The sequence below is a fragment of the Narcine bancroftii genome, chromosome 10 (genome assembly GCF_036971445.1).
Source record: "Narcine bancroftii isolate sNarBan1 chromosome 10, sNarBan1.hap1, whole genome shotgun sequence".
In the NCBI taxonomy this organism is placed as follows: Eukaryota; Metazoa; Chordata; class Chondrichthyes; order Torpediniformes; family Narcinidae; genus Narcine; species Narcine bancroftii.
Window position 1 is genome coordinate 79453490 of NC_091478.1, and position 23894 is coordinate 79477383.

The window sequence follows — 23894 nt, forward strand, 5'->3', positions numbered from 1 at the left end:
TTTCGACTTTTCTCTCTTCGCTGCCATTTTCTTCTCACCTTTACTTTTACTTTGTTTTAATTTTTATTCTTGTACCTTTGTGTTTTGTGTGTTTTTTTTCAACTTTTCCGGAGAGGGCTGGAATTCCCTGACCGGCAACTACTCCATCACGTGACTCCTCGTCTACTGCTTCTCTTGATGCGCACAGAATTCAAACTGTGCTTTACTAACACACTGTTCAGATTGCCAAACAAGCTCAAATACAGATGGATGCATCCATGATCTAAAACTGACATCTCATTGACTATGTCATCACCTGACAATGAGACATCTCTGACGTTCGGATCACCAGAGTTAAGCATGGAGGATCAAATGGTGTGGTCAGATTATTGATCAAATCTCCATGCAGACTGATTATTGCCAAACCACCCAAAAAGCTGAACACCACCAAAATGAAACGCTGTGAATGCCCTGAAATCCTCCATGGAAATTGCTCTAAGCAGACTGGTTGAGAATCCATCACACGATATTACTGAACACTGGAATACTTTCAAATAAACGGTCTACAGCGCTGCCCAAGATACCTTGGGGAAAGTAAAATGTACGCACCAGGACTGGCTTGATGAGAGCAACCAATCTGCACAAGTCCTTCTAAGAGCTAAGGCTGTTGCACACCAAGCTCTTCTTTGACACCCAAATTCGTTCCAAAGAATGTGCCTTTTTAAGTGCAAAATCAACTTTACAAAGGCAGCTCAGAATTTTGAAAGACCAGTGGTGAGCAAAAAAGGGCAAGGAGTTACAAGCCTTCGCTGATTGTAAAGACTCAAGGAGCTTCTATGAAGGAATCCAAGGTGTGTATGGTCCATCAAAGCAAGGTACCTCACAACTCCTGAGCAAAGTCAGTACATCCATCTTCACTGAGAAGTTAGAGCACATGAAAAGATGGCAAGAACACTTCTATGAGCTGTTGAATAGCCCAGGAACCATCACTGATAAAGCACTGGGCAGCATACACCCTCGACCCATATTGTTCAAACTAGATGTTCGCCCTACTTTTCACAAGGTAATCAAAGCCATCAAACAGCTAAAACCCATCAAAGCACCAGGGCCTGATGGTATTGATCTACCAGTATAACACACTGACATCATGACTGCACCAGCTATTCACAAAGTCGCAAGGAGCTGCAGAACTACAACAAGACTTCAAAGATGCATCACTCATGACCATCTACAAAAACAAGGGAGACAAGAGAGATCACAACAATTATCATGGCATCTCTCTCTTCTGTCAGTTGTAGCCTCACAAAAATCATTCAACATCAGTGGTCCAACGTCAATGACCACATCCTTCCTGAAAGCTAGTGTGGTTTTTGGTACAGTGGATATGATATTTTCACTGAAGCAGCTCCAAAAGAAATGTGTTGAGCAGCAGACAAGCCTCTATGTCATATTTGTTGATCTAACCAAAATGTTTGATGGTTAGCATTTTCACACCGCCAGTGAGCGGTGACCCTACTTGGACCCAGGTGAAATTCCTAGGACCTCCCAGGCTTTTTACACCGCGGTCCAAATTCCCTCTAATTTTCCCTCCCTGACAATTTGCGGGGTGGGGGGGTGGTTTCCCGCCCAAAGTGCTGACGCCTTGAACACTCGCAAGATAAGCATAAGAGAAAGACGCCACCCCTGGCCATCGTCACCCCTCGCGCCCCCCCCAGCTGTCTGTCACTTGCACACACCCCCCCCCACCCCAGGCTGCTTTGGCATTTTATAACAGTGGCACAATGTGGGATCAGTGGCCGAATTCATTACCCATAATCCCTCATGTAGCTGGAACCACTCTGGGAAATGCAGACCAGTTCCAAAGTCCCAAAGTGGCCTTGAAATGGCCCCCGCTGTTGTCAGGTGGTATGATTCTTTAATTTAAAATAAATCATGCAAGCACTGATGTCACAACTCTTCCCCTGTTTGGCCATTTGGCTTTTCATACCACAGGGAGAGGGTGGTGCAGGAATATTACCTGGGTCTGCAGCCAACATTTTCACATCACCGATTCACAGCAGGGTTCCTGGGAAAATTTCCTGGGATTCCCCATTTTAAACGGGAGAGTAAAAAGGCCTACTGTTGGTAGAGATGGCCTGTGGAAGCCCTGACCAAAATTCAGTTGTCCCCAATAACTAACAAAGATAGAATATTGAATAATACAGCACAGTACAGGCTCTTCACCCCTTGATACTGTGCCGACCCATATATCCTTTCCTAAAAAAACTAAATCCTCCCTTCCCTATAATCCTCCATTTTTCTTTCATCCATGAATCTTCTTCTTTGGCTTGGCTTCGCGGACGAAGATTTATGAAGGGGTATGTCCACGTCTGCTGTAGGCTCGTTGGTGACTGACAAGTCCGATGTGGGACAGACAAGCACGGTTGCAGCGGTTGCAAGGGAAAATTGGTTGGTTGGGGTTGGGTGTTGGGTTTTTCCTCCTTTGTCTTTTGTCAGTGAGGTGGGCTCTGCGTTCTTCTTCAAAGGAGGTTGCTGCCCGCCGAACTGTGAGGCGCCAAGATGCACAGTTGGAGGAGATATCAGCCCACTGGCGGTGGTCAATGTGGCAGGCACCAAGAGATTTCTTTAAGCAGTCCTTGTACCTCTTCTTTGGTGCACCTCTGTCTCAGTGGCCAGTGGAGAGCTCGCCATAGAACACGATCTTGGGAAGGCGATGGTCCTCCATTCTGGAGACGTGACCCACCCAACGCAGTTGGGTCTTCAGCAGCATGGATTCGATGCTTGTGGACTCTGCCAGCTCGAGTACTTCGATGTTGGTGATGAAGGGATTCTAATGAATGTTGAGGATGAAGCGGAGACAGCGCTGATGGAAGCGTTCTAGGAGCCGTAGGTGATGCTGGTAGAGGACCCATGATTCGGAGCTGAACAGGATCGTGGGTATGACAACGGCTCTGTACATGCTGATCTTTGTGTGTTTCTTCAGGTGGTTGTTTTTCCGACTCTTTTGTGTAGTCTTCCAAAGGCGCTATTTGCCTTGGCGAGTCTGTTGTCTATCTCTTTGTCGATTCTTGCATCAGATGAAATGGTGCAGCCGAGGTAGGTAAACTGGTTGACCGTTTTGAGTTCAGTGTGCTCGATGGAGATGTCGGAGGGCTGGTGGTCATGGTGGGGAGCTGGCTAATGGAGGATCTCAGTTTTCTTCAGGCTGACTTCCAGGCCAACCATTTTGGGAGTTTCCGCAAAACAGATCGTCATGCGCTGGAGAGCTGGCTCTCACGAAAACCAACAAGGTCGGGTCAGATACAGCAATGAGCTCTCCGAACCCTTCTCCATTGACAACGGCGTGAAGCAAGGCTGCGTCCTCACACCAACCCTCTTTACTATCTTCTTCAGCATGATGCTGAAACAAGCCAATAAAGACCTTAACAATGAAGACGGTGTTTACATCCGGTACCGCACGGATGGCAGTCTCTTCAATCTGAGGCGCCTGCAAGCTCACACCAAGACACAAGAGCAACTTGTCCGTGAACTACTCCATGAATCTAAGAGTCTCTTAAATGCCCCCAATATTTTAGCTTCCACCACCATCCCTGGCAATACATTCTTTTTTTTGTATATTTTTTTATTTTTCACACTGTGAACCATAACAACCAAAATATGTACAAACGTGTCGCATTAAATTTACATAGTGGTATTTTCTCCCCTTTTTTCCCCCTTTCCCTCCCTCCCCTTTACCCACCCCCCTCCAAAACCCATAAATATTCAACATATACAATACAATAAAATCATAAAACAATATTTTCACACAAAGGAAAATAAACAAGAAAAATGTGTCATCTATTTATAACACACTAAATCTAGTCGTTTTGTTTTCTTATCATTTTCATTCACATTTTAGGGGATGTTCCATGTATGGTTCCCAAATTTTTTCAAACATTGTGACTTTATTTTTTAAATTATATGTTATTTTTTTTCCAGTGGAATACGTTTATTCATTTCCATGTACCATTGCTGTATACTCATGCTCTCTTCCATTTTCCAAGTTGACATTATACATTTTTTTGCTATCGCTAAGGCTATAATAATGAATTTTTTTTGCACTTTATCCAATTTGAGGCCTAATTCTCTACTTCTTATGTTACATAAAAGAAATATCTCTGTTTTTTTTTTGCTATTTTATCTTTTGTAATTTTATTTAGTATCTGATTTAATTCTTCCCAAAATGTATTTACTTTCATACATGCCCAAGTTGCATTTAATGTTGTTCCCATTTCCTTCTTACAGCAAAAACATCTATCTGATAATGTTGAATACCATTTTTTTAATTTTTGAGGAGTAATATAAACCCTGTGTAACCAATTATACTGTATCATGCATAACCTTGTGTTTATTGTATTCTTCATAGTTCCAGAACATAACTTTTCCCATACTTCATTTTTTATCTCTATGCTTAGATCCTTTTCACACATCTCCTTAGGTTTATAGTTTATTTCATTTTCCTTATCTTGCAGCTTAATGTACATGTTGGTTATAAATCTTTTAATCATCATTGTGTCAGTAATCACGTATTCAAAGCTGTTTCCTTCAAGTAATCTCAAGCTGTTTCCCAATTTATCCTTTAAATACACTTTCAAATGATGATATGCAAACATTGTACCATAAGTTATTCCACATTTGTTCTCAACTGTTCAAATGTTAATTAATTATTTCCCAAAAAAACAGTTTCTATTCTTTTGATTCCTTTTCTCTCCCATTCTCTAAAGGAAAGGTTACCTATTGTAAAAGGGATTAGCGGATTTTGCGTCAATAGTAATTTTGGTATTTGATAATTCGTTTTTTCCTTTCTAAGTGGATCTTCTTCCATGTATTAAATAAATGATGCAGTAATGGTGAGTTTATATATTGCACCAGCTTTTCATCCCACTTATAAAGTATATGTTCCGGTACCTTCTCCCCTATTTCCTTGTCTGGTAAAAATCTGATAAATATCTCAATTGTGCGGCTCTATAATAATTTCTAAAATTTCTTAACTGTAAACCACCTTGATTATACCTCTCTGCTAATTTATCCAAATGCTACCCTTAGATTTCTTCCTTTCCACAAGAATCTCCTTATTATTCTCTTTAGTTCCTTGAAGAATTTTTCTGTTAAGGGAATTGGTAATGTTTGAAATAAGTATTATATCCTTGGGAACGTTCATTTTAATGCAGTTTACCCTCCCTATCAACATTAGTGGTAATTCTTTCCAATGTTCTAAGTCTTCCTGCAATTTCTTTATTAGTGGCTAATAATTTAGTTTGTACAAGTGGCTTAAGTTATTATCTAACCTGATCCCTAGGTATCGGATTGCTTGTGTTTGCCATTTAAATGGTGATTCTTTTTTAAATTCTGTATAGTCTGCGTTATTCATTGGCATCACTTCACTTTTATTTGCGTTGATCTTGTACCCCGATATTTCTCCATATTCCTTCAATTTTTTTTAAATTTTTTATTTTTCACACCATAAATCACATTAGCCATGATATACACTTTTTCTTTTTCACACATATACAGTGACTTTTTCTCCCCAATTTCTTATGTAATTCTTTTACTGATACCTCTGATTCTGTGAGGTATACTATGATGTCATCTGCAAATAAGCTGATTTAATACTTCTTCTCCTTTATTTTTATCTCTTTTATTTTATTTTCTGTTCTTATCAGTTCTGCCAAAGGTTCTGTTGCTAAGGTGAACAATTAGGGGGATAGTGGACACCCATGTCTGGTTGACCTACTTAATTTAAAGTGACTCGATACATACCCATTTACTGTTATCTTTGCCAGTGGTCCATTATACAATGCTTTAATCCAATTTATATATTTTTCTGTAAGACTTTAAATAAGTAATTCCACTCTACTCTGTCAAAGGCTTTTTCTGCATCTAAAGCAACAGTCACTGTTGGTTTCTTATTTCCTTGAATTGCGTGGATTAGATTAATAAGTTTGCAGACATTGTCCACTGTTCATCTTTTCTTAACAAATCCAGTTTGATCTTGTTTTACTATTTTAGGTACACAATCGGGCAATCTGTTTATTAATAATTTTGCTATTATGTTATAATCTGAGTTAAACAGAGATATTGGTCTATATGATGCTGGTGTTAATGGATCCTTTCCCATCTTTGGTATTACTGTAATTATTGCTGTCTTACATGAATCTGGGAAGTTTTGTGTTTCTTCTACCTGGTTCATACTTCCAGGAGAGGAGGAATTAATAACTCTTTAAAAGTTTTATAAAATTCTATTGGAAAGCCATCCTCTTCTGGTGTTTTATTGTTCGGCAGTTTTTTAAAATATATCCTGTACTTCCTCTATTTCAAATGGTTTTCTTAGTTTGTTTTGTTCCTCTTCTTGCAAATTTGGCAGTTCAATTTTAGCTAAAAATTCCTCTATTTTATCATCTTTCCACTCATTCTCAGTTTGATACAATTGTTCATAAAATTCCTTAAAATTTTCATTAATCTCTGTTGGATCATATGTAATTTGTTTGTCCTTTTTCCTTGATGCCAGTATCATTCTTTTAGCTTGTTCTGTTTTAAGTTGCCAGGCTAATATTTTATGTGTTTTTTCTCCAAGTTCGTAATACTTTTGCTTTGTTTTCATTATGTTCTTCTCAACCTTGTACATTTGTAATGTTTTGTAATTAATGTTTTTGTCAGCCAATTCTCTCCTTTTCATTATATCATCCCTTTTTACTAATTCCTTTTCTGTACTTACTATCTCCCTTTCTAACTGCTCTATTTCCCGATTGTAATCCTTTTTAATCTAAGTCACATAACTTATTATCTGCCCTCTAATTAAGGCTTTCATTGCATCCCATAATATAAATTTGTCTTTCACTGATCCTGTGTTTATTTCAAAATATTTTTAAATTTGGTGTTCAATAAACTCCCTAAATTCCTGTCTTCTAAGTTGCATGGAGTTTAACCTCCATCTATATGTTCTTGGTGGGATGTCTTCCAGTTCTATTGCTAATAATAGGAGTGAATGATCTGATAGTAGCTTTATACTCAGTTTTCCTAACTCTCCCTTGAACATGGGCTGACAATAAAAACACATCAATCCTTGAGTAAGTTTTGTGCCTACTCGAATATTATGAAAATTCCTTCTCTCCTCCATATATCCATAAGTTTCATTTCCTGCATTGATTTAACCATAAATTTGGCTACTTTATTCTTTTTACTTGTCTTTTGTCCAGTTTTATCCAACATTGGATCCAAATTAAAGTTACATTTCCCTCCTATCAATATATTTCTTTGTGTGTCTGCAATCTTCAAAAAAATATCCTGCATCAACTTTTGTTCCTCCTCATTAGGCGTATATATATTGAGCAAATTCCAAAATTCTGAGTATATCTGACACTTTATCATTACATACCTCCCCGCTGGATCTATTATTTCCTCCTCTATTTTGATTGGTACATTTTGGTGAACTAGTATGGCCTCACTTCTAGCTTTTGAGTTATAGGATGCTGCCGTTATGTGTCCTACCCATTCTCTCTTTAGTTTGTTATGTTCCGCTTCATTTAGATGCGTTTCCTGCACAAATGCTATATCTATTTTTTCCTTCTTCAATAAATTTAGTAGCCTCTTCCTTTTAATTTGGTTACGTATTCCATTAATGTTTTTAGTCATATAGTTGAACATGGCCATCTTATATCTCTTTTCCACCTCTTTGCCATTTCAATCCCCCTTTTCCCCATTTTCATCTCTCATTTTTCTCTCATTATACTTAATATATGACAACACATTTAAGACAAAGTACCCCCACAGTTCCCACACCCACTAATACCTTAACCCCAAACGTTCCCCCTCTCTCTGAGTTGTCCCATATTCCTTGCCGGGCAACCACAACTTCCCTTTTCATTTGGGTTGCGATCGTGTTTGCAGCATCAACTGATTTTGCAGCGATGGTTATTCCCCCTCCACCCAATACCTTAACCCCAAAAGTTCCCCCTCTCTCTGAGTTGTCCCATATCCCTTGCCGGGCAACCACAACTCCCCTTTTCATTTGGGTTGCGATCGTGTTCACAGCATCAACTGATTTTGCAGCGATGGTTATTCCCCCTCCACCCAGCCCTCTTCAGAAAACATTTTTTTAACACATATAACAAAGCTCTCTCTCTTATTTTTTTTCCCCCTTACTCCCTTCCTTATTTTCTCTTTTCCCTCTTTAGTTCTTTACATATACATTGTTTTTACATCTTTATATATACTTTATCGCCATTCTTCATTCTTGTTACATCTCTTCATCTGTCCTGCAAATGTTCTGGGAACATTTGCGCTTTCTCTGGATCCGAGAACAGTCTGTTTTGCACCCCGGGTATAAATATTTTAAGCACAGCTGGATGTCTTAATATGAATTTGTAACCTTTTTTTCATAAAGTTGATTTCGCTGTATTAAATTCCTTACAAGGACTGCCTAAAGAAATCTCTTGGTGCCTGCCACATTGACCACCGCCAGTGGGCTGATAACGCCTCAAACCGTGCATCTTGGCGCCTCACAGTTTGGCGGGCAGCAACCTCCTTTGAAGAAGACCGCAGAGCCCACCTCACTGACAAAAGGCAAAGGAGGAAAAACCCAACACCCAACCCCAACCAACCAATTTTCCCCTGCAACCGCTGCAACCGTGTCTGCCTGTCCCGCATCGGACTTGTCAGCCACAAACGAGCCTGCAGCTGACGTGGACTTTTTACCCCCTCCATAAATCTTCGTCCGCGAAGCCAAGCCAAAGAAGAAGAAATTCCTTCCTCCTCTTTAAGAGTACAAAATTTATGTCTGGGGAAAAAGATATTTTTTGACCCTTGTATTCCCATGGTTTATTATCTTCTCTAACTTTATTCCTTGCCTGCTCCAGTATATTTTCCCTTGTCGTGTATCTCAAAAATTTTACTAAGATGGATCTTGGTTTTTGATGTGCCTGTGGTTTCGGAGCTAATGCTCTGTGCCCTTTCTATTTCCATTTCTTCCTGCATTTCTGTCATTCCCACGTACCTTCGGGATCCATCCTTTTATAAATTCCTTCATGTCTGTGCCTTCTTAACCCTCTTTCAGGCCCACTATTTTTATATTGTTTCGCCTACTATAATTTTCCAACATATCAATTTTCTGAGATAACAACTCTTGTGTCTCTAATTTTTTCGTCACTTCCAATTTTTCTCGTAAGTCGTTTACTTCCATTTCTACAGCCGTTTCCTGCTCTTGCACATTCTCTACTCTTTTCCCTATTTCTGTCATTACCAGTTCTAACCTTTGCATTTTATCTTCTGTTCTTTTCATTTTACTTTTATTTGCATTAAACTCTAATGACAACATTTCTTTTAATGATCTCATTTGTTCTTCAAAAAAGACTATCTATATTCTGTTCATCAGTTTTACCTTCTATTTCTCTGTGAAGATCTTGGTCTTCTTTTACCTCTTCTTCTGTGTCTGTATCTGTGTTTGTGTCCTCTCCTTTGTGTTTTTCTTGATGAGCAGCTTGTATCTCTTTGTCAGGCCTCTTCTTGCTGGGCCTTGTTGCTGTTCCTCCCCTTTTGGGCTGCTTGTCTGTTGTGCTTCTTGACGTTGGTCTTCTTGTCGATCTTCCCTCCATCTGTCTTCCACGTCTGTTTCATTGCACCCTCTTCTGCTATCTTCCTTATCCTCCAGCAGAGAGCCCTGGTGTCAGGCATCTCTCAGCTGTTCGGTCTATGACAGCCCACTCCTCTGCTGAGCACCCCTCCCACCAGTGTCCTCTTTCTCCTCTGATTGTGCACTCCGCACTTTTGTTTGGCTTCGAGAGCCATTTTTGTAGTGTACCGGCTGGTGGGTTGCAGCACTGTAGGGCAGGTACTGACCTCGAGGGTCGGGCGTTCCTCGTCACCACAGTTCCTTCCTGCAGGTAAGGCCTTCTTCCTTCTTCTCCGACAACATTTACTTTTTTTCCAAGCTATTCTTACTTTCTCCTTCTTGGAAGCCATCTTCTTTCTCTTCTCTGTATCTTTATCTTCTATTTCTTGTACTCTATTTCTGTTATGCTTTGCTTTTTCCTATTTTCCTGGAGAGGGCTGGTTTTCCTGACCGGCCACTACTCTATCACGTGACTCCTCCACCCTCGGCAATACATTCCAGGCACCCACAACTCTCTGTGTAAAAAACATATCCCTGATGTTTTCCCTAAACTTGCCTCCCTTCACTTTGTACATAAGTCCTCTGGTGTTTGCTGATCCTATCCTAGGATACAGGAGCTTGCTGTCCACCCTATCTATGCCTCCCATAATATTGTAGAAACAGAAGCAGGTTTAACATTTTAGGATAAGAAATATCATTTTAAAAAAAGTTTCTCTTTCCAGATGCTACCTGACCTGCAGAATGTTTCCTGCATTTTCTGTTTGTATTTTTCTTCCAGCATGTGCATTTTGTTTGGTTTTAATAGTCATCGAATCCATACTGCTGAAGACCCAACTGTGCTGGGTGGGTCACGTCTCCAGAATGGAGGACCATCGCCTTCCCAAGATCGTGTTATGGTGAGCTCTCCACTGGCCACCAAGACAGAGGTGCACCAAAGAAGAGGTACAAGGACTGCTTAAAGAAATCTCTTGGTGCCTGCCACATTGACCACCACCAGTGGGCTGATATCGCCTCCAACTGTGCATCTTGGCGCCTCACAGTTCGGCAGGCAGCAACCTCCTTTGAAGGAGACCGCAGAGCCCACCTCACTGACAAAAGACAAAGGAGGAAAAACCCAACACCCAACCCCATCCAACCAATTTTCCCTTGCAACCGCTGCAACCGTGCCTGCCTGTCCCGCATCGGACTTGTCAGTCACCAACGAGCCTGCAGCAGACGTGGACATACCCCTCCATAAATCTTCGTCCGTAAAGCCATGCCAAAGAATAGTTAAAGTATCTCAAATGAGTAATTGTCCACCATACAATAAAAGAGTGTTTAGACATACAGTAAGGGCCTCACTTAATGTTGATGTAAAGTGCTACTTTAAGTGAAACCAAACCATTTTTCTCATCAATATTACAACGAAATAGCATTATTCAAGGACTTCCTGTACTACACTGTAACAGGTCCTTCTGACCCACAAGCCCAATTATGCCCAATTGACCTACAACCCCAGTATGTATTGAAGGATGGGAGGAAACCAGAGCCCCCATGGAAAACCCACGCAGACACGGGGAGAATGTACAAACTCCTTCGAGACTGTATGGGATTTGAACCCTGGTTGCTTGCACTGTTACATGCTAACCATGTTAACTTTATTGAGTTTTTAAATGTTTTCATTTTATTGTGGACATTAGGAGAAAATGAACATGGCACATTTCTCTCATTTTTTCACTTCATTTCTTCATGCAGGCTGTTTTTGCAGATCACTCCTCTGCTTAATCATGTGGAAGTGCTTTGTTGCCAAGAATGTTCGACTCTATTCACTGATCAGTTGAAATGCTGAACAGTGATAGAGGTAATAATGGTAGATATGGTGATGAAAATAGGAGCCACTCCTTTGCGTTATGACTTGTTCATAGATGGGAAAGGATTTTTGAGATTCAAATGACAGGAATTCTGAACTTCCTGGAAGGGAATCTCCTCTTCACTGGGAAGCAAATTCTTCAGTTCCTGTCTGACCTGTTTAAAATAAATAATCATATTCAACAATCCAGCTCCCTTTTAGTTGCCTATTCTTGAAGCTGTGAGAGATGAGGAAACTTGACATAAAATATGAAAGATGGGGAAACTAGTGCAGACATGTGGAGTGATGGTTAAGAAATAATAGAATGTAGGAAGTTGAGATAGTCTGGATGAGATAAGGGTCTCCTAGCCCTAGACAGAAGTACCAAGTTCTACATATATAATTAGTAAGCCTTACACAGATTTATCAAGTTATGTATATTAAATTAGTAAACCCTAGACAGGATTAGCGAACTCTGCATATGAAGAGACTGTAGCTCTGAACCTCGGAAAGGTGTGAATGGGGACAAGGGCAATGTTGTGAATAAGGACAATGAGGACAATGACATGAGAAGACACCGACAGGATACCCCCTGGTCCTCCAGGTGCACAGAAACAGCACGTAGGCAGGCAGGATTACCTAATGCCAAACCTCTCCAGGAGGCAGAAGAATGTAAGGGGGAGGGTATTCGTATACTGAAATGAACTGTATAAAAGTTGGGTGAGCCCCAGTGTATGTGTGTACTCCCATGGTAAGGGGAAGCACCCAACTTTGCATTGTTGTTTAATACATGTTCTTTGTTCTCAATTTTTGTCTCGAGCAATTTCTGTGAAGGTACATCTATTTCTAACAAAGCTGTTTAAAATGCATTAAATCTTGCTGTATTTATCAACTGAGTGCTTCTTCTTATCTTACTAGGCAGGCTTTTCACTGAAATCCATTACAACAATGCTAACTTTTGTTCATTTGTCTTGGTCAATTCCTATTGCAGCTGGGTTTAGGGGTCATCTGGGCCCATAACAAAGGAAATGACAAGCTGCCCAGTTGGAACTTTGCAGACTCAATGTTTACACAAACCTCTCTGCTTCCTGTAATATTTGGTTGTTAACTCTCACACCATTTAAATGGCAGAAGATTTCAGTCTTAATGTCGGTTATTATATTAGAATAATGCCTTAATTCTGAAAAGAGATTCAGCCTCAATATCCAAGTATAAGTAAAATAAATTTCAGGGGATAATAGAGACAAATGGCATAGATTGCGACAAAGGTATTAGTTTGATTAATTTTAGAACATAGAACACTACAGTACAGGCCCTTCAGCCCTCAATGTTGTGCTGACCCATACATTCCTTAAAAAAATTACTAAACACCTATCCCGTAACCCTCTATTTTTCTTTCATCCATGTGTCTAAGAATCTCTTAAATGCCCCTAATGTTTCAGCCTCCACCACCATTCTCGGCAAGGCATTCCAGGCACCCACAACTCTCTGCGTTTAAAGAAAATGTATCCCTGATGTCTCCCCTAAACTTCCCTCCCTTCACTTTGTACATATGTCCTCTAATGTTTGCTATTCCTGCCCAGGGAATCGGGTGCTGGTTGTCCACTCTATTTATGCCTCTCATAATCTTGTAGACCCCCATCCTCTCTTCTCATCCATCTACATTCCAAAGAGAAAAGTCCCAGCTCTGCTAATCTTGCCTCATATGACTCATTTCTCAATCTAGGCAACATCCTGGTAAATCTCCCCTGCACCCTCTCCATAGCTTCCACATCCTTCCAATAATGAGATGACCAGAACTGCACACAATACTCGAAGTGTGGTCTTACCAAAGATTTATAGAATTGTTTCATGACCTCTCTATAACTGAACTCAATCCCCCTATTAATATAGTCCAGCATCCCATAGGCCTTCTTAACTATCCTGTCAACCTGTGAGGCAATCTTGAGGGATGCATGGATTTGAACCCAAAGGTTCCTCTGTTCATCCACGCTCTTAAGTAACCAACCATTAACCCTGTACTCAACCTTCTGGTTTGTCCTTCTAAAATGCATCACCTCACACTTATCCAGATTGAAGTCCATGTACTACTTTTCTGCCCAACTCTGCATCCTGTCTTTGTGCTCTTGTAACCTTCGACAACCTTCATCTCTACCATCCGTTGTGTTGTCTGCAAATTTACTGACCCATCCATCCTCCTCTTCATCCAAGTCATTTATAAAAATCACAAAGGACAGGTGTCCCAGAGCAGTTCCCTGCAGCACTCCAACCTTCAGGCAGAATACTTTCCTTCCACTACCACTCTCTGCTTTCTTCTAATGAGCCAGTGTTTTATCCATACAGCTAATTTTCCATTGATCCCATGCCTCATGACCTTTTGGATGGGTCTCTCGTGGGGGACCTTGTCAAATCTTCTGCTCTGCCCTCATCAATTTCTTTTGTTACCTTTTGAAAAAACTCAATTAGATTCATGAGGCACATCCTTCCCTTCATAAAGCCATGTTGACTATTCTTGAGTAGACTGTACTTGTCCAAATGTTCATAGATTCTATCCTTAAGAATTCTCTCCATTAATTTACACACCACTGACATAAGACTCACCAGTTTATATTTCCCAGGATTCTCCCTACTAACTTTTTTAAGCAAGGGGACTACATTTGCCATTCTCCAATATTCCCTGACTAATTATGGACCACCTATGGCATTGGGATTACTTAAGGTGGTAAGTGAGTGGAAAAAAAGTTTAAAAACCACTGATTTAGATTGATGATGAAGAAACGTTGAGATTTCCAGGTCAGTGTGGTGTGCCATTTGGAGGAGAACCTGCATGTGGCAATGTTCCTGTGCTGTCCTTGTATTTCAGGGAGGTGGAGGGCATGGATTTGAAAGGTTGTATTGGAGTATTGGACACCCTTTTTTTAAAGATGGCACACACTGCAGCCCGAATGCAGAGAGTGCTTGATTATGGAGTGTTCCTTCTTGTTTATGTCAATGGCGAAGAGGCTTTTGGGTGTCAGGAGTCATTATCGTATACCTCTAGTGATATAGAAAGTGGTCATTCAGCCAAATGGGTCCGTGATGGGTGTCAGGGGAGTAATTCCACCACTCCATTCCTTATTTATGTGTATCCCTCCAATTTATTTTCTCCCATACTCATCTATCACTTTCCCTTTACTCACAATGTCTAGTTAACCTACCAGTATATAGTGAGATGAAAGAGCAGAACCCTGCAAGGTGATAGAAAAAATATGCAAACTCTGCATAGACTGCACCCACAGGAAAACAGTAGGTCAGTGAAAAGATAGACAGTTTTGATAAAGGGTACTGGATCTGAAGCTTTAATTGTTTTGCTTTCTACAGATACTCCCTGACCTGCTGAATGTTTCCAGCATTTTCTGGTTTTATTTAAATATTCCCTGCAACTGTCATTTTATTTTAATGTTTGTTTATTGCTGCAACTTGATTCAGTGGCTTTTATCTTTCTATAGCATTGAAATAATGATATTTATATATTTAATAGATAATCAGCAGAATTATTCATTGGTCTCAATTCCTTTTAAGGAATTTCAATCCACAACTGTTTTGTTAATGGCAGGGGATCAGTTATGTGCTTCCATTAATTTGCTGCTGCTGCTTCCAATACAGTGCGCACATTGCAGGCCCTAGCATCTAAATGTTATTCTTCCCCCAGCTCCTAAAACATATGTCAAATTTGTTTCCGAAAATGGGAAGTCTTTGATCATTTTCCAAATCCCTTTATGACATAAAAGGCCATTTGGCTCATAGAACAATCCACCTTCCCTGTGAACTATTCTTCCCCTATTCCCATTATATTGGGAAGTGTCATGGCTGTCATGTGACAGCACTGCCCCCCCCCCCCCCCCCACCTCGTCAGAAGGCACACAGCTGCCAGTCAAGGTTTGGTTCCACCCCACCCATTATTGCACACCTTGCTGTTTTAACCATGTAAATTACCTGGACTGGACTCTCCATCCTGCCTGTACTTGGCCTTGGGCCATTGGCAGTTGGAATTGGATTAACCCTCCTGGCACTGAGCCATTAGATCATGCTAACAACTTGGGATGGACCCTTTCAGCACTCTAAAGGTGCCATGTGTTGCAAAGATAAAGGTACATAACCAAATTTTTGGACTTGAGCCCTCATCAAAGAATGAGTAAAATGCAGACAGGCACCTGAATAAAATGGTGGGGGAGGAGGGGGAGGGACAAGCTCATGGGGGACATTCTGGAGTCATGCCTCCCAATAGGTTATTATGCCCCAACCCACCCACTGTACTAGCATCAGTAGTGTCCCTAGTGTCACATGGTTTCATCTCCATGCGCACGTAGTTTTCTGTTACAATGAAGGGAGGAGGATGTGTGATGGCAGTGCAAAGAGGAGGTTCCTGGCAGGTATGGCACCCACTCCCCACCCTTGAGTTTTTGAATGCCAGTTTGTGGCCCGCCCCCCTCCACATGGTTACCCTAATGCTCCCTCACCGATTAGATGTAACGATGTTGACTCTGGGGAGGGGATAAGCATAGGCCCACAGGCAAGAGGTAATAGGTGGGTAAGGGAAGGACAGCACAGCAGAAAACAGGGGAAAGGGGGATGGATCTTGAATGAAGAAGGAAGAGGGCAGAGAACTGGAGGAAGGGAGACAGAGGGAAAGGGAAGAGATGTAGAATGGGGAATGGTCTAGTACAGTGGTTCTCAACCTTTTTCTTTCCACTCACTTACCACTTTATGTATTCCCTATGCCATAGATGTTCTGTGATTTGTAAGGGATTACTCAAGGTAGTATGTGAGTAAAAAGAAAAATTTTGAAAACCACTGTTTTAATTGTAGCTCATTGACTCGTTATGTGCACGGTTTCATAACTCCAAAGGAAATGGGCCAATGACAATTTTTCTCAAGCAAAATATTTTCAGTAACAATTGGGTCAAGAGCAGTGATTCTCAACCTTCCCTTCCCACTTACATACCACTTTAAGCAATCCCTTACTAATCATAGAATACCAATAGCATAGGGATTACTTAAAATGGTATATGAGTGGAAAGGAAAAAATTGAGAACCACTGGCTAGCAGAAACCAGAGAAGTAGATGTTAATGCCATCCAGTTGGAGAATTGCTCCTCCAATTTAAAGGTGGCCTTGGTTTGCCAGTACATGAGGCCATGGACAGACATGATGGAGCGGGAGTGGAACACTACTGAGAGGTCCCTGTTATTGATGCAGAATGAAGGTGCTCAACGAAGTGATCTCTGAATCTGCATCCAATCCCTCTGATGTAGAGAGGCCACAATGGGACCAATGGATGCAGTGGATAACCCATGCAGATTCACGTGAAATGTTGCTTCACTTGGAAAGACTGTTTGGGGCTCTGAATGGAGTTGAGGGAGGAGGTGTGGGCATAAGTGTGGCACATCCTGCAGTCACAGGGGAACATGCCAAGAGGATGATTAATGATTAGACACTTGACCAACTCATATATCTTTGAATGTGGGAAGAAATCAGGGCACCTTGGAGCACACCCACATGGTCACAGGGAGACTGCAAACTCCACATAACACTGAGTGTAGATCTGAATTTGGATTGTTAGACCTGTGTGGCAACAATACACAGCTAGTAGAGGCTGCAATGTTAAGTAATGCTGATTAATTGCTGTTCTATAGTTCCAAATAGGATAGATTGAAAAAATGTTTGTCATTTCAAAAACTTGATAAATCTGTGCATTAAATCAGAGTACTTTTTTTTAAAAAAGAATAACATTGAGTGTTGGAGAATGCAATGTACCAAGTAACTTTATTTGTCCACTTGGGACTGAATTGGAAGCTTACAGCAACTCTTTTGCAACTTTTCGTAATTCTGCCACACAAGTAAATCGACTCAACCTTCAGATATCATTGCATGAGCATTCTTTCAAAGACATGATGCTTGCTCATTAATTAATGCAACAATAGAGGACAATCTTTATCCGCTCCCAGACGATTGGTGCGTTCAGCTACTTGTGGGAAACAGCGTGTAAATGGTTTTACAAACCCAACCTCGTCACGCCATAAGATACCAGCGGTAACGAGATGATGCAGCTTCAGAGTAGATACGGCAGGGCTCAGTGACATCAGGGCAAAGGAAAGGCGTGATATATCCCCGCAGAGGCTCCGGGGCTCGCACGCAGGTTGGTGAAGACCCGAGACTTGTTCAGTCCAGCGGACAGACTTTCGGGCCACGTGGATCCGCAGGGGTCGGGCTGGAGTGAGGACAGTTTGGAGGGAGAGAGGGGAGAGCGACGAAGCAGTAAAACTGCAGATGCTGGAATATTGAGTGAAGATCGGCGGGAGAGGGGAACTCGGGCAGCATCGGTGGGGAGAAATGAACAGTCAACTTTTCCGGCCACTTCTGCCTGACACACTGTGGACGTGGGAGCAGTTGTCCGCAGCCGGGCTCAGGACGAACCGCCTTGTGTTGGATCTCTCAAACTGTCCGCTAGAGATGACTCAATTTTACTTAGCTGTGGTTTACCGTGCATTGGTAACATTGAAGGTTGCCCACCCCCGAGAGTGCTGTTGTCCTCCATGGTTGCATTCATTTATGAGCGGGCATCATGTCTTTGAAAGAATGCGTTCTGCTACTTTACGTTTTGATACTTGTTTTTATTTTTCAGCTAAGCAGCTGTCTGGAACTTCGAGGATATTGTCCTTTTGCGTTCGTCTCTCCAGGATAGGGGATTTGCATCAAGACGATGGCATTTTGCTCATTGTTCCTACTCGATCGCTGCCTCCTGTTGCTCCTGTTCTCTGGACTGGTGTCCGCAAGTGAGAAGAAAGGAAGGGAACGCGTGCAAGAATTAATGAGAGCCGCGCCATTGATTGACGGGTACATGGTTACTTCCTTGCAGTTCGCTGACTTGAAGCGTGTAAACTTGCTGGGCAGGGCAACGTTCAAAGAGGAACGCCAACAAAAGTGGGAAAGGCATTGAATTAAAAAGTATCGGGGCCGGCGCTGTTTGGCAGCCGCCGAGAGCGCAATCAGGGGGACCAAACGGCCGGTTTGAGTCCGGCTTTTGACTTTGAGGCGTCCGGGGGTCCAAATCTAACGTGCAAATTGTTGTTGGGGTCAAGCCACCCCCTCCCTCTCCATGCCCTACGCACCCCCTCCCCGCCCCTCGCTAGATTCCCTGCCGCAGACCGTCTCTGGTTCGGACTGGGACGTCTGTGTGCTCCGCTCCTCAGCCCAGGGAACTGCTCTGGGCTCCAATTCCAACATACGACCATTTGGAATGTCCGACAAGTGCGGCGACGCGTTCGCGGGGCGTCCCGACCAATACGCGGCGGTCAGGTCAAACGCTGTCCCGTGAGTGAGGGGCTGGGGATAACGGTATAGCGGTTCCCCGAGAGACTGGCGTAGGTCTCGCTGAGCTCTGCACTCATTGGATCGGTGCTGCGTCGCTGGAGCCCAACGTGAACTCTTTCCCCCCCACCTCCCCGTCTCTGTTTTCCCCTCTCCTCTCCCTCTGCTTTTTGCCCGCCCGTCTCCGGCTTTTTCCTCCCCGTCTCCGGCTTTTCTTCCCCGTCTCCTTCCCCCTCCCTCGTTTCCTCCTCCCTCCCATCTCCGGTTGATTGATTGTCATAATAGGGACTAAATTAGATGATTGATATTTACCAAATAGTGACATTTGATGTAATTAAGCTAAAACCACAATCATTTCAAAGGTGGTGATTGGATCGAGCTGATAACTTTTTAAAAAATTATTCTTAGCCACAATGATTTAGCGCTACAGCTAAGAAGATACTTCAGCAACAACCTGACTGCAGTTGATTTGTATACTTTGACCAAGACGAATACAAATATTAACAAACTAAAGGAAGGAAATGTGGGAGCCCAGGTACATTTTCTCAATTTTCTTGCTTTGCTGCACCTTTTCCTGCTGTTTATATTGATCTTCGTGCCTAGTTGAGAAGTCATTCAGTATACTGAGAGAATGAACTGGCCAGAAAGATGAAGCGAATGTTCACAACATTGTTTTAATATTAGAGGGTGCTTTGGAAGTACGTGAGAACTTGTGGCTATGACTTGATTAAAATCACCACTTGCTTGGTGTGTTGTATAGCCATACTATATTTTCAACCAATACTGGGAATCTAATCTACAGATTGCAAGGCAACTGCCATAAACTCAACTTTTGAAGTTTCAATAAATGTGCTCTTTGAAACTGATGATCCAGTTTCACTTAAGGATTTGTCTGCTGAATCAAAATGAAAAATTCCAAACTTGTTTCCAACTGTAATTGTTGAAAAGACTCAACAGTTCAGGGAGCATCAATGCTCCACCTGCTGAATATTTTTTTTACATAAAGCATTTTCTGCTCTCTAGTCAGGTTTGAAAAGTAGATCAGGAAACTTCTATTTATCTAATCAAGTACTTTCTCATCTTGCCAACGGGTTCCTCAATGACTCAGTAAGTTTACCAAGTTAAAGAAAACAGATTAGTGATTTTCAAACATATCCTTTCCACTCATGCACCATTTTATGTAATCCCTATGTCATAGATTCTCTAGTAAGGGATTACTTAAGGTATGTGAGTGGGGGGGGGGGGGGGGGAGAGAAGGTTGAGAATCACTGCTCTAGACTCTATTGTTACTGAAATATATTGCTTGAGAAAAATTGTCACTGGCCCATTTCGTTGGGAGTTATAAAACTGTGCACATAACGAGTCCATTAGGTACGATTAAAACTGTGGTTTTCAAACTTTTTCTTTGCACTCACATCCCACTTTAAGTGATCCCTTACTAATCAAGAGTACCTACATCATAGGGATCACTTAAAGTGGAATGTGAGTGGAAAGAAAATGTTTGAAAACCACTGAGTCAGACGCACTGGCATCACTAGGTTGGTGCGGATCGCACCAAGGTCACCAAAATAACTATAAAATTTTTGTGCAGTCCTTCACCAGAAATTTTTTTTATATAAAAATATCCCAGTAGTTTGTTATCATAACTCTTTTGGTTAAGTCCAGTTTACATGTGTTAATATACCTACGAGGCTAAAACTAATGTGCTCCAGTCAGAGCTCTCATTGTTTTTATATTTGCTGCTTTTGTCAAATTTTTTGGTGTTTTAGCTACAATATTGTGATAATTCATTAACCTATAAATAGAACTTTTTTGAGAATTAAGCAGTAATTAAAGGAAAAGAAGGAGAAAAATCAAAAAAAGGACTTCCACTCAATTACTAATAATGTGGTAACTATTAATGTTTTTTTACCGAATTTTCATTTCAATCACATGAAACTGTAAATACATTTAGCTTGTGCGAATGATATTTTAATTTTACTAGTTGTTAATCTCTCTACTATTGCCATTACATTCCATGATATACAGGATATCATATACATCATTTGCACCCATCATTTGCACCCATCATTTGCACCCATCATTTGCACCCATCATTTGCACCCATCATTTGCACCCATCATTTGCACCCATCATTCTCTACAAAAGAGAATTAAAACACCCATCATTCTCTACAAAAGAGAATTAAAACACCCATCATTCTCTACAAAAGAGAATTAAAACACCCATCATTCTCTACAAAAGAGAATTAAAACACCCATCATTCTGTACAAAAGAGAATTAAAACACCCATCATTCTCTACAAAAGAGAATTAAAACACCCATCATTCTCTACAAAAGAGAATTAAAACACCCATCATTCTCTACAAAAGAGAATTAAAACACCCATCATTCTCTACAAAAGAGAATTAAAACACCCATCATTCTCTACAAAAGAGAATTAAAACACCCATCATTCTCTACAAAAGAGAATTAAAACACCCATCATTCTCTACAAAAGAGAATTAAAACACCCATCATTCTCTACAAAAGAGAATTAAAACACCCATCATTCTGTACAAAAGAGAATTAAAACACCCATCATTCTCTACAAAAGAGAATTAAAACACCCATCATTCTCTACAAAAGAGAATTAAAACACCCATCATTCTCTACAAAAGAGAATTAAAACACCCATCATTCTCTACAAAAGAGAATTAAAACACCCATCATTCTCTACAAAAGAGAATTAAAACACCCATCATTCTCTACAAAAGAGAATTAAAACACCCATCATTCTCTACAAAAGAGAATTAAAACACCCATCATTCTCTACAAAAGAGAATTAAAACACCCATCATTCTCTACAAAAGAGAATTAAAACACCCATCATTCTCTACAAAAGAGAATTAAAACACCCATCATTCTCTACAAAAGAGAATTAAAACACCCATCATTCTCTACAAAAGAGAATTAAAACACCCATCATTCTCTACAAAAGAGAATTAAAACACCCATCATTCTCTACAAAAGAGAATTAAAACACCCATCATTCTCTACAAAAGAGAATTAAAACACCCATCATTCTCTACAAAAGAGAATTAAAACACCCATCATTCTCTACAAAAGAGAATTAAAACACCCATCATTCTCTACAAAAGAGAATTAAAACACCCATCATTCTCTACAAAAGAGAATTAAAACACCCATCATTCTCTACAAAAGAGAATTAAAACACCCATCATTCTCTACAAAAGAGAATTAAAACACCCATCATTCTCTACAAAAGAGAATTAAAACACCCATCATTCTCTACAAAAGAGAATTAAAACACCCATCATTCTCTACAAAAGAGAATTAAAACACCCATCATTCTCTACAAAAGAGAATTAAAACACCCATCATTCTCTACAAAAGAGAATTAAAACACCCATCATTCTCTACAAAAGAGAATTAAAACACCCCTCCCTTTATAACAAAAACTCTCCCTAACCCCAATCCCCCAGGCAAAATCAGTCATAACTTATATATTTGTATATCATATAATAACATATTAAGGAAAAATAAAAGCTACTGGATTGTACTAGGATAGACCATGGTACACCAAGAACTTAATCAAGTAGTTATCTGCACCATCAGGTGGGGTCATAGGAATCAGTGATTGGAAAAGACAAAATTAAATCACAATACCTATCTTTTGTATTGTATGGACTCCATATTTTTTTAATATGTATTATACTTATTTCTCAAATTGTAAGTAGACTTTTGAATTTCTGCACATAATCCCCAAACATGCGTCAGACTTCCAAGTAACTGCAATACACTTTCTTGCCACTGCCAATACTATTTTCACAAACTTCCTTTGATGTGAAAATTTCAGTTTAGGGTTTGCCCCTTCCATGTTCCATTGTATATATATTAAAAAAGTCAAGATTTTGTGGGAATAAAATACCAATAGTTTGTTCTAACAATTCCCCTACTTTCACCCAAAAAAAGATCTCTATTGGGCACGCCCATGTAGAATGTTTAAAAAAAAAAGTTCCTCCTTCTGTACCACACCTAAAACACTTATTTGATAAATCTGATTTTATTTTATGCAATTTGTATGGTGTAATATATAATTGATGCATAAAGTTAAACTGTACCAATCTGTATCATACTTTGATTGTTTTGGACATACAATCTCTGCACAAATCCATCAATGTTTATTCATCTATTGTAATACTCAAATCCTGTTCCCATTTCTGTTTAGATTTATGAAGTCTAAGTTTACAAGTTGCTCTTCGTAGTAGAAGATGCATTGCAGAAGTAAATTTCAATACTGTTCCTCAATATTATACTGTTATGGTTTTTTTGCGTCCAAAAAATGGGTCAGGCAAGCCGTGGAGAATTCTTCAGAAAAGTTTAAACATTTTTTGCAAACAAAAGCTGAGGAAATCAAAAAGGCCAGTCACTGACTCCCCACTGATCACAGCATGCATCCTCTTTTTAGTGTTGAATTCTAACTTTGCTTGTTCAATCAATAATGTCCCTTATCTTAGCAGCATACCAATCCTTGGTTTGTCACCATTATTTTCATTCCTTTATCTAATCATGCTTCAAACCATATTCTCTGTTATACTGCCACCATTAACTTTTACCCATCCTCCCTATCCTATATTCTTACCACGTGATTCTTCATCTCTCGCCACCTGCTCCCTTCTATTCCTTACTGTGGCCTTGTGTCTTCTTTGGCTTGGCTTCGCGGACGAAGATTTATGGAGGGGGTAAAAAGTCCACGTCAGCTGCAGGCTCGTTTGTGGCTGACCAGTCCGATGCGGGACAGGCAGACACGATTGCAGCGGTTGCAAGGGAAAATTGGTTGGTTGGGGTTGGGTGTTGGGTTTTTCCTCCTTTGCCTTTTGTCAGTGAGGTGTAGTAAATACATAATGGACTATTACTTTTGTAACATTGTTTTGGATTAATGAATGGATAATAGCTAGTACATAGTTCATTTACCATACTACTACAAAAAGCAACTTGTAAACCTGAACTTTCTAAATCTAAACAGAAAAAAAAATGACTGACGTTACCTATTACCTTAACGGGGAGAGTTAATTGTATAAAGATAAAC

General features: G+C 40.5%; 1 protein-coding gene across 11 annotated transcripts in view; it reads left to right on the top strand.

Annotated features, from left to right (window-relative positions):
• Positions 1 to 23894, top strand: part of dpep2 (dipeptidase 2) — a 124478-nt gene that overhangs the window by 67662 nt on the left and 32922 nt on the right. For 4 of the 11 annotated variants that reach the window (XM_069901546.1, XM_069901548.1, XM_069901545.1 and 1 more), the window contains 2 exons: positions 18117 to 18328; positions 19211 to 19337. In XM_069901546.1, coding sequence (XP_069757647.1) covers positions 18195 to 18328; positions 19211 to 19337 — 261 coding nt within the window. In that variant the 5' untranslated portion in view covers positions 18117 to 18194. Of the gene's footprint in view, positions 1 to 17385; positions 17631 to 18116; positions 18329 to 18512; positions 18806 to 19210; positions 19338 to 23894 lie in introns of those variants that run through there. The other 7 variants (XM_069901555.1, XM_069901553.1, XM_069901549.1 and 4 more) reach the window with 6 other exon arrangements.